The sequence below is a fragment of the Penicillium hispanicum genome (genome assembly GCF_028827665.1).
Source record: "Penicillium hispanicum strain IBT 35686 chromosome Unknown utg000002l_segment0_segment0, whole genome shotgun sequence".
NCBI classification, from domain to species: domain Eukaryota; kingdom Fungi; phylum Ascomycota; class Eurotiomycetes; order Eurotiales; family Aspergillaceae; genus Penicillium; species Penicillium hispanicum.
The window spans coordinates 423,882-437,765 of record NW_026623194.1 but is presented as its reverse complement, the minus strand read 5'-3'; the positions used below and the strand labels follow the sequence as shown (position 1 = coordinate 437,765).

At 52.6% G+C, this 13,884-nt stretch overlaps 7 protein-coding genes across 7 annotated transcripts; 4 read left to right on the top strand and 3 right to left on the bottom strand.

The window, feature by feature from the left end:
* Window positions 1-1,001: 1,001 nt before the first annotated feature.
* Window positions 1,002-3,386, bottom strand: N7459_001950 (OPT family oligopeptide transporter; the record flags this gene model as incomplete). The annotated part of the gene is made up of 3 exons (XM_056941135.1): window positions 1,002-2,932; window positions 2,984-3,151; window positions 3,212-3,386. The coding sequence occupies 3 exons, from the start codon at window positions 3,384-3,386 to the stop codon at window positions 1,002-1,004; spliced, it is 2,274 nt and encodes a 757-aa protein (XP_056802990.1).
* A 1,608-nt stretch (window positions 3,387-4,994) lies between these two features.
* On the bottom strand, window positions 4,995-7,126 carry N7459_001949 (SET domain-containing protein; the record flags this gene model as incomplete). Its single annotated transcript, XM_056941134.1, has 2 exons — window positions 4,995-6,953; window positions 7,013-7,126. The coding sequence occupies 2 exons, from the start codon at window positions 7,124-7,126 to the stop codon at window positions 4,995-4,997; spliced, it is 2,073 nt and encodes a 690-aa protein (XP_056802989.1).
* A 1,119-nt stretch (window positions 7,127-8,245) lies between these two features.
* On the top strand, window positions 8,246-8,827 carry N7459_001948 (mitochondrial 54S ribosomal uL14m domain-containing protein; the record flags this gene model as incomplete). The annotated part of the gene is made up of 4 exons (XM_056941133.1): window positions 8,246-8,260; window positions 8,314-8,464; window positions 8,485-8,697; window positions 8,757-8,827. 4 exons carry the CDS (start codon window positions 8,246-8,248, stop codon window positions 8,825-8,827), a joined length of 450 nt encoding a protein of 149 aa, XP_056802988.1.
* A 224-nt stretch (window positions 8,828-9,051) lies between these two features.
* On the bottom strand, window positions 9,052-9,863 carry N7459_001947 (DNA-directed RNA polymerase II core subunit RPB9; the record flags this gene model as incomplete). The annotated part of the gene is made up of 3 exons (XM_056941132.1): window positions 9,052-9,250; window positions 9,302-9,640; window positions 9,706-9,863. Coding segments are annotated over 3 exons (696 nt in total), but the record flags the coding sequence as incomplete, so codon positions are not given.
* A 211-nt stretch (window positions 9,864-10,074) lies between these two features.
* On the top strand, window positions 10,075-10,779 carry pin1 (peptidylprolyl isomerase ESS1; the record flags this gene model as incomplete). The annotated part of the gene is made up of 4 exons (XM_056941131.1): window positions 10,075-10,077; window positions 10,134-10,534; window positions 10,591-10,707; window positions 10,770-10,779. The coding sequence occupies 4 exons, from the start codon at window positions 10,075-10,077 to the stop codon at window positions 10,777-10,779; spliced, it is 531 nt and encodes a 176-aa protein (XP_056802986.1).
* Window positions 10,780-11,418: 639 nt separating this feature from the next.
* Window positions 11,419-12,198, top strand: N7459_001945 (uncharacterized protein; the record flags this gene model as incomplete). Its single annotated transcript, XM_056941130.1, has 1 exon — window positions 11,419-12,198. One exon carries the CDS (start codon window positions 11,419-11,421, stop codon window positions 12,196-12,198), a length of 780 nt encoding a protein of 259 aa, XP_056802985.1.
* Window positions 12,199-12,816: 618 nt separating this feature from the next.
* On the top strand, window positions 12,817-13,762 carry N7459_001944 (uncharacterized protein; the record flags this gene model as incomplete). The annotated part of the gene is made up of 2 exons (XM_056941129.1): window positions 12,817-13,549; window positions 13,632-13,762. The coding sequence occupies 2 exons, from the start codon at window positions 12,817-12,819 to the stop codon at window positions 13,760-13,762; spliced, it is 864 nt and encodes a 287-aa protein (XP_056802984.1).
* Window positions 13,763-13,884: the final 122 nt, after the last annotated feature.

The window sequence follows — 13,884 nt, the reverse complement described above, 5'->3', positions numbered from 1 at the left end:
TTCGGATCAACCCCTAAGTTCGAATTTAGGCAGGTGAATTCTTCCTCTGGGACATCAATCTCCTAAAATGGGGTCAATTTTGGCTTCAATATTTTACCTCCCAGGCTCCAAATGGCTACCCCTTAACGGGGCTGACTTACGAGTTGCAGCAGCTCCCCGTCTTGTAACCCTCGAAGGGCTACCCTTGCCGATTCGTCAACAAACATCTCCAGGCGGACGCTGCGTTTTCTCCGCACACAATCTGGAATGCTCGAGCTGGAACTTCTAGGAAGCGAATCTGATTTGACTAGGTGAGACAGAAGACTGCGTAGAGAAAGGAGGTAAGATGGCCCTGTTGCGGCTGAGGCGAACCTGAAACGTCGGGCCAAAACATGTCAGTTGTCGGAATAGGCGAGAAGTCAAGAAGATGTCGAATTAGCAGACTCCTGACCAAATCACCCATTATATTATCTTCCCAGGTGCCCGCCATCCGTATTGACGACGTATCTACCTAATTCAATTGCTTGAATGGCAGAGTTGGCATCTGTAGCCTTCGAGAACACTTGCAGGCTTAAGATCCCGATGCATGACTTCCGACTGTGGCAGTCTTCACACCGTGAGGATTTGCTTGAAAGTCAGGTTCACTGCATCTTGGTGAGATAGAATATATGATCTGGGATGATTCGAACAATAGCCGCTATTTTCTGGTCCCTTTCTCGCATGTAGTGCTTTGGAGACGAGGACTCGCTACTGGTGATGGCGGCAGCGGCTCTTCAGACCCACCACTGGATAGTGGCAAAGAGATTCAAAATCAGTATGTTAGGGGTTTCCACGTCCACCAAAGCGATTGATCGAAAACATCGGAATTTGATTGCTAAATTCTGCTCGGTGTGGCTGCCTTTGTAGTGGATGATGTCCATCTTTTTCGCAATCTCCCACCAGCTGCCGATATTAAAATTCATGCTAAGGATTCAAAACAAACATGAATTAAAGATATTCATGGCTTACCACCTCCTAGCTCACTACAAGCAATGGTCTGCTTTGCCCGACGGATTCCCCCACCACGTTGGGAACGGATAGCTCTTCCCACTTGCACCAAGCACCGCGAAACTGAGAATAAAGATTACCACTTGCGCGCCTCCATCCAGAGCCGCGCCGATCAGATAGTTGTACTTGTTGTAGACCCCGGGCAGCCGGCGTCGAAGCCACAGCTGCGAGAACACGCCGACCGCGATTGAGGACCAGATCCAGGAGGTGTTCCCATAGAAGTTGGTGCCGGTGTAAAGGGCGATGATCGCGGTGTTAATCGGCCAGTCTCGCAAACGCGGGCAGACTCGGTTCAGGCCCCAGTGGAAGACTGGCAAGGCAGCGCCGATGAGAAGGCCCAGCGGCACGATTCCGTAGCGACCTTTCAAGCTGTACATGTCCTTGGCTAGGGCCCAGGTGATCGCTTGTGAGTTCATGCTTTGCAGAGCGGAGCCGCTCCAGACGTTGTTCCCCTCGGGGTCGAGAAGGATTTCTCGCTGATGCACCACAACCGTGTTCATGACCACGTAGTTGAGGCCGGCACCCAGGAGAGTTCCGTAGATTTGGGTGCCAAACATGACGCGATGAGGGACTTTGGTGTATTGGCCGACCTTGAGCCAGTTGGCTAGGTTGACGGCGAGGAGAATCACTTGATGTGACCAGCTAGCAAAGTAGAGGTTAGCCAATGGTCGACCAGGGTGAACAGCGCCGGCGACCATTTTGGAAATCTGGTTGGTGCTGACTCCATTTCCGTATTGTCCATAGAGCACACATGAGAATGGGGCGATGAAGCCACCCAGGAGAAGCGCGACGACATAGCCCCAGACGGGGAGCGTGGTTTCTCCCTTGGCGTTGACTACTATGCCGGCGAGGAAGCACAGCAGGAAGAGGGCTAGATACCACCACATGGGTACTTCTTTGTATTTGAGCATGGCCTGGTAGTGGGGATCTGGTTGGGTCTTGCTGCGTGCTTGTTTCCACGCGAGGACCATGTCTTTCCGGTAGAAGAGGAGGACGTGGGTGATCAGTGCCCCAATCGCCAGATTCTGAGTAAAATAGCCCATTACTGTACTGGAGGTCAGATATGGGAGCCCAACCTGCTTGAGCTTGTTGTTGTCGATCGTGCCACCGTCGTTCAGAATAGACGTCGTAGCGAATCTGGTGCCGTTTCCATTGAAAAGAGAGGAGGACATGAATGGGAAGTCTTTGGCGCTCCAAATGTTCCTGTAGTACAGTCCGAGCATTGCAGGATACCAGATAATATAGGCGATCCAGGTGTTGAGCTGTTGCTTGAAAGGGAGCGAGAGGTATGTGCTCTGGATGTACTGCCAGTCGAGGGAAAAGTTGAGTAGACCCAGCCCTTCGTTGGAGGAAGCACCTCCAAAAATCGTGGTAAAAATTGTTCGCGTCTCCTTTGACGCCTTCATGGAGGCAAGACAGAAGATCGAGAGGCCACTAAACCACGTCACGATGTAGGCTGGAAAGATTTCCCAGAGGGCCGACAGTGTGAATGCGTAGCCGAACCTTCTGAGACGCCCTCGATTGGCATCCCGGTCAAAATGGAGGTTCTGGAAGAGGACCACCTGTGGCACCGTTGACCAATACACCATCTCGGCAGGATAGACGATCAACGGCCGCAGGACACCCGCCAGAACGAATCCACAGAGTGAGATGGAGAATGTGGCCAGCACCGCGGCGAAAGCCGAAATCGTTCGGTCATAGAATAAGCGCTCGATCGCGTAGACTTCCACTCCCGACAGGCCGTTATTCGCAGATGAGGCGATCAACGTCGCAACGACATGTTCTTTGATCCCGAAGGGCTGTCCGAAGTTGACAAACCGCAGGACCTTTTGGAGCAACTGAGACTTGAAACTGTCCGGTCGAGGAGTCAACCGTGCCCAAGTCTCTCCGAATACAAAGACCAGCACTGGATCACACGTTAGTGAACCCCTGCGAAGGGAGTGGGAACAACACGCACATTGCAAGAAGACCGTGGACACCGAGACCGCGGTGGGCTTGAAGGTATACAGCATGGTAATTACGCTGGAGAGAGCCGTAAAGATAGACCCCAGGACGATCGAGCGGAAGGTGAATGCAGGGTCGCCATCGTCTCGTCCCGAGATGAGGAATCGAGATACGTCCGCACCTGTGCAGCTAGGTTAGCAGTCGACAAGACGAGGCGAAAAGATATTGGATTGCCACTCACCATTTTGAACCACAGGATGTCCATTCACGTAAACAGTGTCTTCTCCGTTCGGAGATTCATCTGGGGTTTCACTGCTCGCATCGAGGGGTGAAGTTTCAGTGACCTTTACTCCCTGCTGTAACTGAGCAACGTCGGAATCACCAGTCTTCTCTAGAAAGGCATTGGTCTCTGCCATTCTTGCGCCTGAGACCGGGACAAGCAGAAGAATATGGACTGAGAGCGAGAAGACAGCGGGTCGTGTAGATGAAACCAGCACTGCACTGATCGTGGTGGGTTAGATGAGGAAGAGTGGGAAAGAGTGGGAAAGAGAGGGAAGGAGAAAGAGATGCATTCGGGAACCGGAAAGTGGATTGAGACCAGTCGCTGGCTAATATTGAGATCCGCTGGGTTTTCTAACTTCCTGTTGTCACTGCTAAAAGTCCTGTTTCCCCAGAAGACTGGTCTGCGTGACAGCCAAGGTTTTGAGTATGTTACACCTCTCCGTCGGGCGATGAGCCTTTAAGGACCCGTGGCTAACTGTCATCAGCTGTCTATATACCTAGAGGGGAGGCCTCCGTATCCGCTGGTCAATCGACGCTCGACGGTCTTCTCAAGGGTCTCGCCAATGAATCCTCAAATACTGACTGCACACAACTGGTGATGACCGGCGCCCCAGAATGGTACAAAGTCTTCCCTTCGGACCATATATCCCATATATTCACAGTATATATGGCTAGTTCGGCCGTGATCGCGCCTACCTTAGCCAGGGAGTTGGGCTGGGGAGTCAATGTAAAGGCTTCCAGGACCAAGTCCGCCTACTGCGGTAGTACGTACTTCGACTGTCCATTCTTCAAATACATTAACAGATATATCTGGTTACACATGTATTTATATGAACACCTTCATTGGTGCCTACTTGGTTGATATATCAGGTCTTGCGGAGATACACGAGGTTGTAGGGGGGATCGTACTTGTCTTGAAAGTGTTAGCCCTGACTTAGGCATGGTTCACCTAAGCCTAACGATGCGCGCTACTTATATTGGTCCCGGGCATGCTAGAACATAGAGTTCTAGCATATTTGGTCTTTTGGCCTGTTGGCTAAGTGCGCCCGGGCACTGAGTCGTAACAGAAAGGACCCATAATCTAGCTATACAAAAAGTGGCTGTATGCATTCTCTGCGGCAGCGATGACCAGAATAGGGATAATCACGATGCAACAAATTCCACTGTGGCGCCTTAACGGTTTTCTGAGGTTCTTATGAATCCAAAGTCCGGTAAAAGGACAGGTTGCCATGTGCATGACAACTATATAAGATTCACTAGGATCAGGATCATAGAAAGGACGGACTTCAGCTAGAGAGAAGCCCGAACAATACCCTGGAAATAGAATCCTGCTGAGTACGAGGGGGAGCCACGGTAGCAAGCACCAAGATCCGAGCCGTCACTAATACCGTCGTTGTCGACGCAGACCACGGGGAGACTGCTACTCGATGTCGATCATCCCGATAGAAAGACCAGGCATGGAAGAATATACCTATGCCTAAGCATCCTGTATTCCATGGGTAGATGTGTTCATTCATTCCTAAAATGTTCGTTTCCCGTGGTTCAGATACATATCCAAAATAATCAGAAGGATGCATATCTGATATGCCGCGATCTAGTTCCCCCAATGCACCTTAAGCCCCCAAACACCATGTCCACTACCCAATATCAGGTGCGTGATGTGTGAAATAAATAGTACAAATGCCAAGTCCCCGCCTAAACTCCAGCACCAAAGCTTCTTCTCCTACATCCAATGAGTTTTCTTACATCGTCATCCGAAACTCGCGAGTCAAGCGCCGGCTAGCACGAGTGCTGCGACGAGGCTCAACCAGATCGCTCGCCTCCGTCTCCGTGCGTGTATCCGACAGCTCCGGAGTTGGCGTGATACCAAAACTGACGCCACGATCTCGGCGCGAGACGCGGGCCTCGGAATCCGGGGAAAGAAATCGATGGATGGTGCGGTGGTCCATCACACGGTCTTCTCCATCGCTGCCCTTCTCGGTCTGGGGCCACTGGAATCCGTACAGCTTGGAGTGGCGCTCGCAGCGGGGGCACTCGCGGCGTGTTTGGTATGAATTCGACTGGACGAACCACGCCTCGCATGTTTGGCAGTCTACCCAGCGGTCGTATTTCTGAGCCAGCAGTCGTGACGTTTTGGTGTAGTCCCCGGGTACGCGGGCAATGGGCATCTCGGTTTCAACAGAGGCAACAACATGCCACTTACGTCGGCGCCGAGTCTTGGAGGTCCTTCGAGACCCCGTTTCGAGGGTGTCTTCCAAGTCAAGTGATGGAGACACGTCGGGCGGGCCATCTGGAGCCCCATTGCTCGCCGAAAGGGCGGTGATATCTGGCTGGCCTGTGACGGGGACCTCGGGGAGACCTTCGACAATTGGGACTTTTCCGTCAGTCGTTTCTGTCTCGGCAGATTCCTCGGCTTTTATTTTTAGACCGACATCGTCTACCGAAGTTGGAAGGCTTGATGTGGATGATCGATGGGATTCACCCGTAGTAGAACTAGGGGATTCATAGTCAGTCGGTGCTTCTGCAGCGCCAATGGTCTCACTGGAGACACTTGTAGCGGCGGTTTCGTGATTACCACCCGAATATCCGGGTTCCTTTGATTCCGACTGGTCGGGTCCCACGATGGATGGGGGCGGCGGACCAGCGGATGGTGCCTCAGGGGCTGGCTCCACCACTTCAGACAACATGATCTCCTGTCTCAATTTGGATACCTGTCGAGCACTACTCGTGGGAGTAGTGACCACGGCGGCCCCAAATTCCGAGTTTGGGGTGGGTGGAATATCATTGTCAAGAGTCACGGTGGATTCGCTGGGAAGCTCGGACATGGAGATCTCTTCTCGTAACTTGGACGTTTGTCGCTGGAACTTAGTTCGCTTGCGCGGAGTTGCAGGTGAGCACGTCGAAGCTGAGTCGTCCGAGTCCTGGTCCGAATCTCGGCGGCGCTTTTTACTCTCGGTGGGAGGTTCGGCAGACATTGGCTCGTCCATGGAGACGGGTGTAGACTCCTTGCTATCGGGATCAGAATCCACACGGGGCGACCAGCCGTTGCGGACATTGCGTTCACAGGTTAAACACAGGCATTCGCAATTGTCATTACCGAAGTAGTCTTCTCCATACGAGACTGTGATTTCCTCTCCTTCGTGAATGTCCCGAGTGGCCATCACAGACATGCCCTCCGTGCCTCGGGTCACAAGGCGGCCGTTGGCATCGCAGTCGTGGTTGGCAAACCGAGCGGGTCCCAGGAAGAACGAGGCGGCTTTGCGACGGCTGGACATCACCACACTGAAGTCCTTGCGAGTCAAGCCCAGGTCCGTCTCTTCTTCTTTGGTCATGGAGACCAGGGTTCCGCTCAGATACTTGATCTCCTGGCCCGCCCGGATAAACCGGCGAGCGCAAATCGCAGCTTCGTGCTGCGTGATAATGTATCGGTTGGTCGTAGTCACTTCGAACGGGCAGTCGGCCTGGTACATCTGGATATATTTACGCAGATGACGGCGGAACCACTCCTTCTCCCGCGGACTGCGGAGAGTGGTCAGGTACTTCCTCAGTCCAGGCAATTCCAAGAGCTTGCGCTCGGCCTGCGGGATGTCCTTGGCGACAACCACATCGTGCAGGAGGATGTGTCCGACGTCGTCATCGTGGATTCCACGGGCCGGGCTGTATTTGGTACGATTCTTGCGCGTGGTGGTCCAAAAGTAGGCCTGGTCATGGTGATAGTCAGTATGCCTTCTTCGGCTGAAGGCGGGCATAGGAAGCGTACATGATCGACCAGCGCATCCGTTGCGACATCGTCATAGCTGGCCAGTTTGGCCAATGTCAGACGCTCACGACGCTCGGTGGCCGGAGAGCTGGATCGCGCCTTTTTGGGGGGCATGGTGAAGGAGACCGGGGAGGCGCCTCGAGCGAGAGGGAAGAATTCGTGGCATGAAATGCAGGGCGGTTCGCGGATTGCGCGGGTCGAGAGCCCGTCGAGCGCGGGCGATTCGACAGGAAGGGAGGAGCTAGCAAATGGGCGCGAGAAGGCCAGGGGTAGTGTGAATGAGCAGAAGAGACACGATCACCGCCCCAACATGGCGACGAAGAGGGTCACCCAGGCGCCAATTGGTAGGTGGTGAGAAGGCTATGCTCGTCGCAAGGCCAAAGGGAGCGAGCGCTCCGTTCCGCGTGCCAGGAACCCGGGTTCTCGCCGCTTTACGCTTTTACTTTTCCTGCCCCCCGTCGCCCATTGGGGCCGACGGCGTGTTATCTCCTAGCGAAGTGACTTGGAGGGTATTCTGCGATTCGCTCTGTTATATTCATTTCCTACTTATCCTTTCCCTCTCGCGTTGTCATCATGGCTCTCCTTCGCCGTGTACAACCTCTGGCATGCTCCGACCTCGGGCCGGTTCGACCAGATCTGGTTTGGGGATTATTTTTATAGTTGGGGGCCTATGACAACATCCGACTAATGATAGATAGTTAACTATTCTGGGATACAGGCCACTTTGTTAAACCAAGCTTCCGCCATAAGTCTATTGAATGACCTTGTTCGACGTATGACCTGGGTGCCCAGGTACTTGGACGGAGCTATAGAATAATTTGTGCAACATGGATTCTCCGGATGACTCAAACTAGCTTATTTTCAATGACAAGTACCTTGACATTGAATCCACACCATGCTAGGGGCATCAGAGAAATATTGGGCTGTTTAGAGATCTGGTCTAGGAGTACATACACACCAGCCAGGTTATGTATCCTTCGGGGTGGCTAATGGCCTGCATCTTGACATTGGGATCTCTGAGAACCCATGTCTACCTATGTATTTCAAGTTAGGTATGTTCTTAAATGCTGCTATAAAATTTTTTTTCCAATTTGCTGAAATTATCAAAACCAGCCATCTACGATAGTTAAAGATGTCACTCGGACAAACTTGCCGTTCGGGGAAACGCCCTTCCGAGTCCCGAACAAATTGTGGTGATGCGAGTTGCCCCATTCCCTCTCCAATGCGCCCAAGATGATCCAACTAAAGGTGAGTGCTGCCCATTTCTAGGTGGATAATCCATACTTACACTCTCGGTCTAGACATTATTAAACTGCATCGACAACTCCGGCGCATCGGTTGTCGAATGCGTCAACGTGCTTAAGAAGAAGCGGCCCGCGACTATCGGTCAGTCCCTAACCAAGGCTGGCGAGCTTGCCATTGTGGAGGAATACTTGGCTAATACTGGCTGTGGTAATTAGGTGATCGGATAGTTGTCGTTGTCCAGAAGCAGAGAGCTGCCGGTGCTGAGGGGTCCAGCGCAACGGCACTCGCAAACAAGGTCCGCCGCGGTGATATTCGACATGCCGTCGTGGTGCGCGTGAAGAAGGAACTGCAGCGGACAGATGGCACGGTCGTTCGGTTCGGCGACAATGCCTGCGTGCTGGTGAACAAGGCTGGCGATCCGATCGGAACAAGAATGAATGGTCGGTTCTTGCGCATGTCCATCCCCGACTCCTCCCAGATGACTGACACATTTCCACAGGAGTCGTTGGCCAAGAGCTCCGAGGCAAGCAGTGGTCCAAGATCCTGTCACTGGCCCCAGTGCACGTGTAACATCTACAATCTACTCTGATATTTTCGTTTTCGGGAAAGCGTGTCGTTTGGAAAGCATTTCAATGTATCAATAGAATCTCCTCCGTATCAAAACCCTGACTTGAGATGTGCATAATGCTCTATCTCCTCATCGCCAAACTCCGAAGCATGCAGGGCTCGTAGCCCAGAAAAGACAAACCATAAAAGGGTATCGGGGAAATCACGCCGTATCATAAAAGGAAGGATCACATGAAGACATTACCGCACGCGCAGCACACGTAGTAGAGTTTCTGCGGGGAGGCACTTAGCGCATTGCCCTTGAACAGCAGCAAAGGAAAGAAGAACAAGACACACCATTCCGGTCTCCGCGGACCGTTGTTGCGATTGGAAAAAGACCGCCTCGTTCTCGCCGCAACTCGGGCAAAGCTTGTTCGCTCGGGGCAGCTATAAGGTGGTGAAAACACAACAATGTCAGCCACCATGGACACCTAAGACTGGGTGGAACTTCCGTTGCTGGACTGGCGGGCGAGTGATTCCAGGCCATCATCAGTCTCCTCGGCCAAGGCAGCAAGGTCGGGCAGGTTGCCGCAGCTGAAGCAGGTGATCTCATCACCGCAAAGAGAGCAAAATCCGGGGATAGAAAGGAATCCTGGGAAACAAACCGTGGGGTCGGAGCCCACATCGGTGGTGACACCAGCAGTGTCACCGACCTGGCTGTTGAGCTTGTTCTGGTAGACGCAGTAGGAGCTGGCGGGCTCGCCGACGTGGCAGGTGCGGCAGGTGAACATCAGCTGGTTGGTGGCGCGGTCCTCTTTGGGGTAAAGCAGATTGGAGCTAGACTTGGGAGTCAGCGAACACGTTCACGGCACATCCAGGGGATTCATCACAAATGAACTTACCATTCGCGGCAGAAGCGGAAATGAATCTGGTCAGCCTGCTTGCTGCCACCACTGGCGGAGGGAGAAGGGCTCGCAGACATGTTTTTGGCGTTAAATAATTGAATAACCCTGGAGCAAGAAAGAGCGTGTAAGGCGGATGGGGTAGCAATAGACTGGAGCTGGAGTGAGAGCGGGTTTGAAAATGATCGCAAGTGAAGAACAATCCCACGGTGAATCGTCAGTCAAGTTCGGACCGTTTCCAGTGGCGATCGGGCTTGGCAGTTTGTAGTGTTTGCACTGCATGTTCCCCGCAATTGCGCCCGCGTGAATTCAGCTGGAGCAAAAGCGCTTCAATCCAAACGTCTCAGTTTCTGCGCACATTATTCTACCATGGTAAATGCCCGTCACTCACTCAGACTCAATTCACTCACTCACCACACACCACATAGGCTGACACAGGACTCCCAACTGGCTGGGAGGTTCGTCACTCGAACTCCAAGAACCTGCCCTACTACTTCAATCCCGCTACCAAAGAATCTCGCTGGGAACCTCCTTCCGACACCGATACCGAGAAGCTGAAGCTCTACATGGCGCACAATCACACTCCTACAGCTCGCCCAGATGTCTTGGGCCAGGGTGAAGGCAAGATTCGCTGCAGTCACCTACTTGTCAAACACCGCGAGAGTCGACGCCCGAGCAGCTGGCGCGAGGCTGAGATCACGCGTTCCAAAGAGGAAGCAATTGAGATCCTCAAGGGCTATGAACAGCGCATTCAGTCTGGAGAAGCCACCTTGGGGGATATTGCGATGTCCGAGTCTGACTGCAGCAGTGCTCGGAAGAAGGGGGACCTGTACGTTTCAGGATGTCACCAGAGATCGCCATGGATTGGGGGCTAATGATATACAGTGGCTTCTTTGGTCATGGTGAGATGCAGAAGGAGTTTGAGGATGCGGCCTTTGCCTTGCAGCCAGGCCAGGTCAGTGGCGTCGTCGAGACGGCATCCGGAGTTCACCTCATTCAACGGTATGCACCAGAAAGCATCTAGTCAGACACCTACTGGGGCCCTTGTTAACATCATGAAACAGTGTCCAGTGATCTCGTCCCTGCTTACTAGATTGGCTTTCTTTTGGCTTTCTAGCATTCCATGTCTCTGGTTATATTCTCAGTTTCATGTGTTTGGGATTGGAACATTGTTCTAGAGGGGACAAAAATTTTGGCCGTCTTGCATGGAAGCCCATCTAAATGGTTGTTCATTAGGCAAGGTTGGCGACTCGTGGTGTCTTAGACATGATCGAGATGGGGAATACTTGGACGGCTTCACAGCTATGGTAAAAGAGATGGCCCCAGAAAGCACTGGGAGCCAATGAATGCAATGCGCTTTTTACGATGAGACTCCAATGCCCAAGCCCAATCTGATGAGCTCCCCTCATAGGTATCCCCAGGGCGTGCTCACTTTTCCCAGTCCTATGGACCTGACAGATTCAGCCTAGTTGATAATATGATTGAGCGGAGTGAATGTGAGGGCTTAGAACTTCCAAGGTTTTATTTCACACTAACCCGAGATGCTCATCATTCACTTGTGATTCCCTCGCTTATCACAGCTCTTCTCTCACTCCTCCAAACTTCCTCCCACAACTCGTCCTAACCATCCTTCCATCCTTTCTCACATCTCACCTGTCCTCATTTGCTCCCAAATATTATCGTTATCACATTGACATTTCTTTCAAAATCAAAATGACCGAGGCGGTTCGCCGCCGTCGTTCGATCCTTCGACTAGCTGCCGATACCAAGAATATCGGCGACTACAAATGGAGCCAGGAGAGCTTCCAGATCCCTGTTGGGGTCATGGCTCCCCCTGAGCTTCACGCGGCCATGCCAAATCTCGCCAAGCGAGCCCTGCAAGCAATCAACGCGATGCAGGAGCTGCGGGGCTTGCGTGATAACCGCTACAATGCCCTCTGCCCCATCAGCCTGGGATTCACCTATGACATGCACGCCAGTTCGGTCAAGCGTCTCCTCGAATGGCGCGAGGACTGGGTCCCTAACGACCCGTCCCTCGCTCCCTCAGTCAAGATCCCCCGCGAGGCGCTGAGCTTCTACCTCGACCCCAACAACTTCGCTACCTTTGCCAGTTGGTACACCCACAAGGTCGAGCTCTACCTGCGGGGCCCGTACAGTGTCTACCGCTCCTTCCTCTTGGACATTGAATACCTGGCTGCGCGTCTGATCAACGAAGTGGACTACAAGGAATGGCGCAAGTGGTGGGACGGTACTTTCAAGCCAGAGATGTTCAAGTGGGAAACCTGCCTTGAGGGCCTCGTCATCCCCACCTACGAGGAAGTCATCGACGACGTCTATCTGATGGTCATCGACCGTGTCGAAGACGCGCAACAGCTCGTTGACTCGCTCAGCGTCAGCCACTCGCCGGCCACCTCTCCGCAGGCCGAACAGGTTGACGACACTTATTTCATTCTTGCCACTGACGACCACCCTGTCTCGATCTTGGACCAGTGATCAACAGCATCTGTCTCGCACATATGCTTTTCAAACATCTTTCTCATGACACAACCTCGCGACGGAAAGGATGTAACAACAGCGAGCTACGACTTTGCACAGGCGATGGAGTTACGGGACATCAGGTCAAGCTGTCATGGGCGTTGCGGATAATCTTTCATGGGCATATCATCCAGGATACCCCTGTATCTAAATTCGGAATCAATAACTGGCCCTTAAAACATCATCCACGCTTCCGCATAGTAGTTACATTGACGCAGCCACATCCCCAAGGAATGGCTCAAGATACGGCTTTGATGCACGCCTTACCCTCCTCTGTGTATCACAGAGATTTTATCAGCTGTAATTTGCTTTCTTTCTATTTTATTCTTTGTTTGCCATTGACTCCTGGACAAAGCCCGATCTCTTTCATGTCACGTGTGGCGGTAACCCTACAAAGACCCAAGTTGGCCAAACCCGCAAGAGCCATTGTCCTTCCAAGGTTGCTGAAGAGAAGGAGTTACAAAGGCAAGAAGCTTCCCGAATATCATCACGGACAGATCCATACTGCCGACTTTTTGTAAGTTGGCCGACACTTCTCCCCTTCCTCCACTTTGCGGACCACACCAAGCCGCTCCGATGTGCGTCACCTGGGTCCGCAGGTACACTCTATGTGGCTGCATCTGGGAGGAGCAAAGCGATTTGTGCGTTGAAGATGAAGAGTGCTGGGGGCCGGTGATGGCGTTCCTCCATTCCAATCTACAGACATGCAAAGAATGCTGGAGACGAGGAGATAAGAGAGTCGACGAGGACGAGGCCAAACGGCTGACAAGTAAATCGGAAGACCGACGAGGTCGGCGGCTCAAGAAAAACAAATCAGATCCTGGACTTCTTGGAGACTCAAATATCCCAAAGACCACCGACGCACCAGGCGAAGCCCGAGACAAAGATGCAGATATACATGAACGAGAACACCAGGTATCCGGAGCAACAACGTACGAAGGCATATCCCAAGACGCAGAGGCTCAACCTCAACAAGACCAAGGGACGCTTCCAGAACCAGAAAATGAGGACGGGCTTCAAACACTCACGCCTGGTCCCAGTAGACAAGCGCAGCAAGCGTCCGATTCAAAGGGCAAGCCAAAGCAAGCAAGAAGCCACCGCAAAACCAAGCATCGCCGCCGCAGAAATCCCTCTCGACCGAGGACCCCCAAGGAACAATGGGATATCGACCCTGAATTGCCGCCGAAATACCTGTTCGAACCGGAGAACTACTGCGATCTGACCAGGCCGTGCGAGCCAGTCAAGCTCTCATCCATCAGCAGAAACTATCGGGCGCAGAGAAGAAAGACGGATTGGTATCTGCTTCAAGGTGAGTACTGTCGACATCTATGTTTTGCTTGCTTTATCGCTTGAATAGGTGATTTAGATTGCTAACGTTGGTCTCCCTTTAGATGTCTTCGGCCAGTGGTGGGGGCCCAGTCTGGAGGATACCGACCTGTTTGATGATCGCAACTTGATGGAGTTCATGTTTGGGCCGGACCCAGATGGCGCGACTGGGGAAAGGAAGACGGTGCAGACGTAGGTTGGGATCTACCACGGATTGCGTCGGGTAGTTGGTGTAGAGACAGGTCATTGACGGAGCAGCAACATCCATTACGTGCGATTGTGCATTGTATTTTATTTCCCTGCTCAACTATCTGTGTA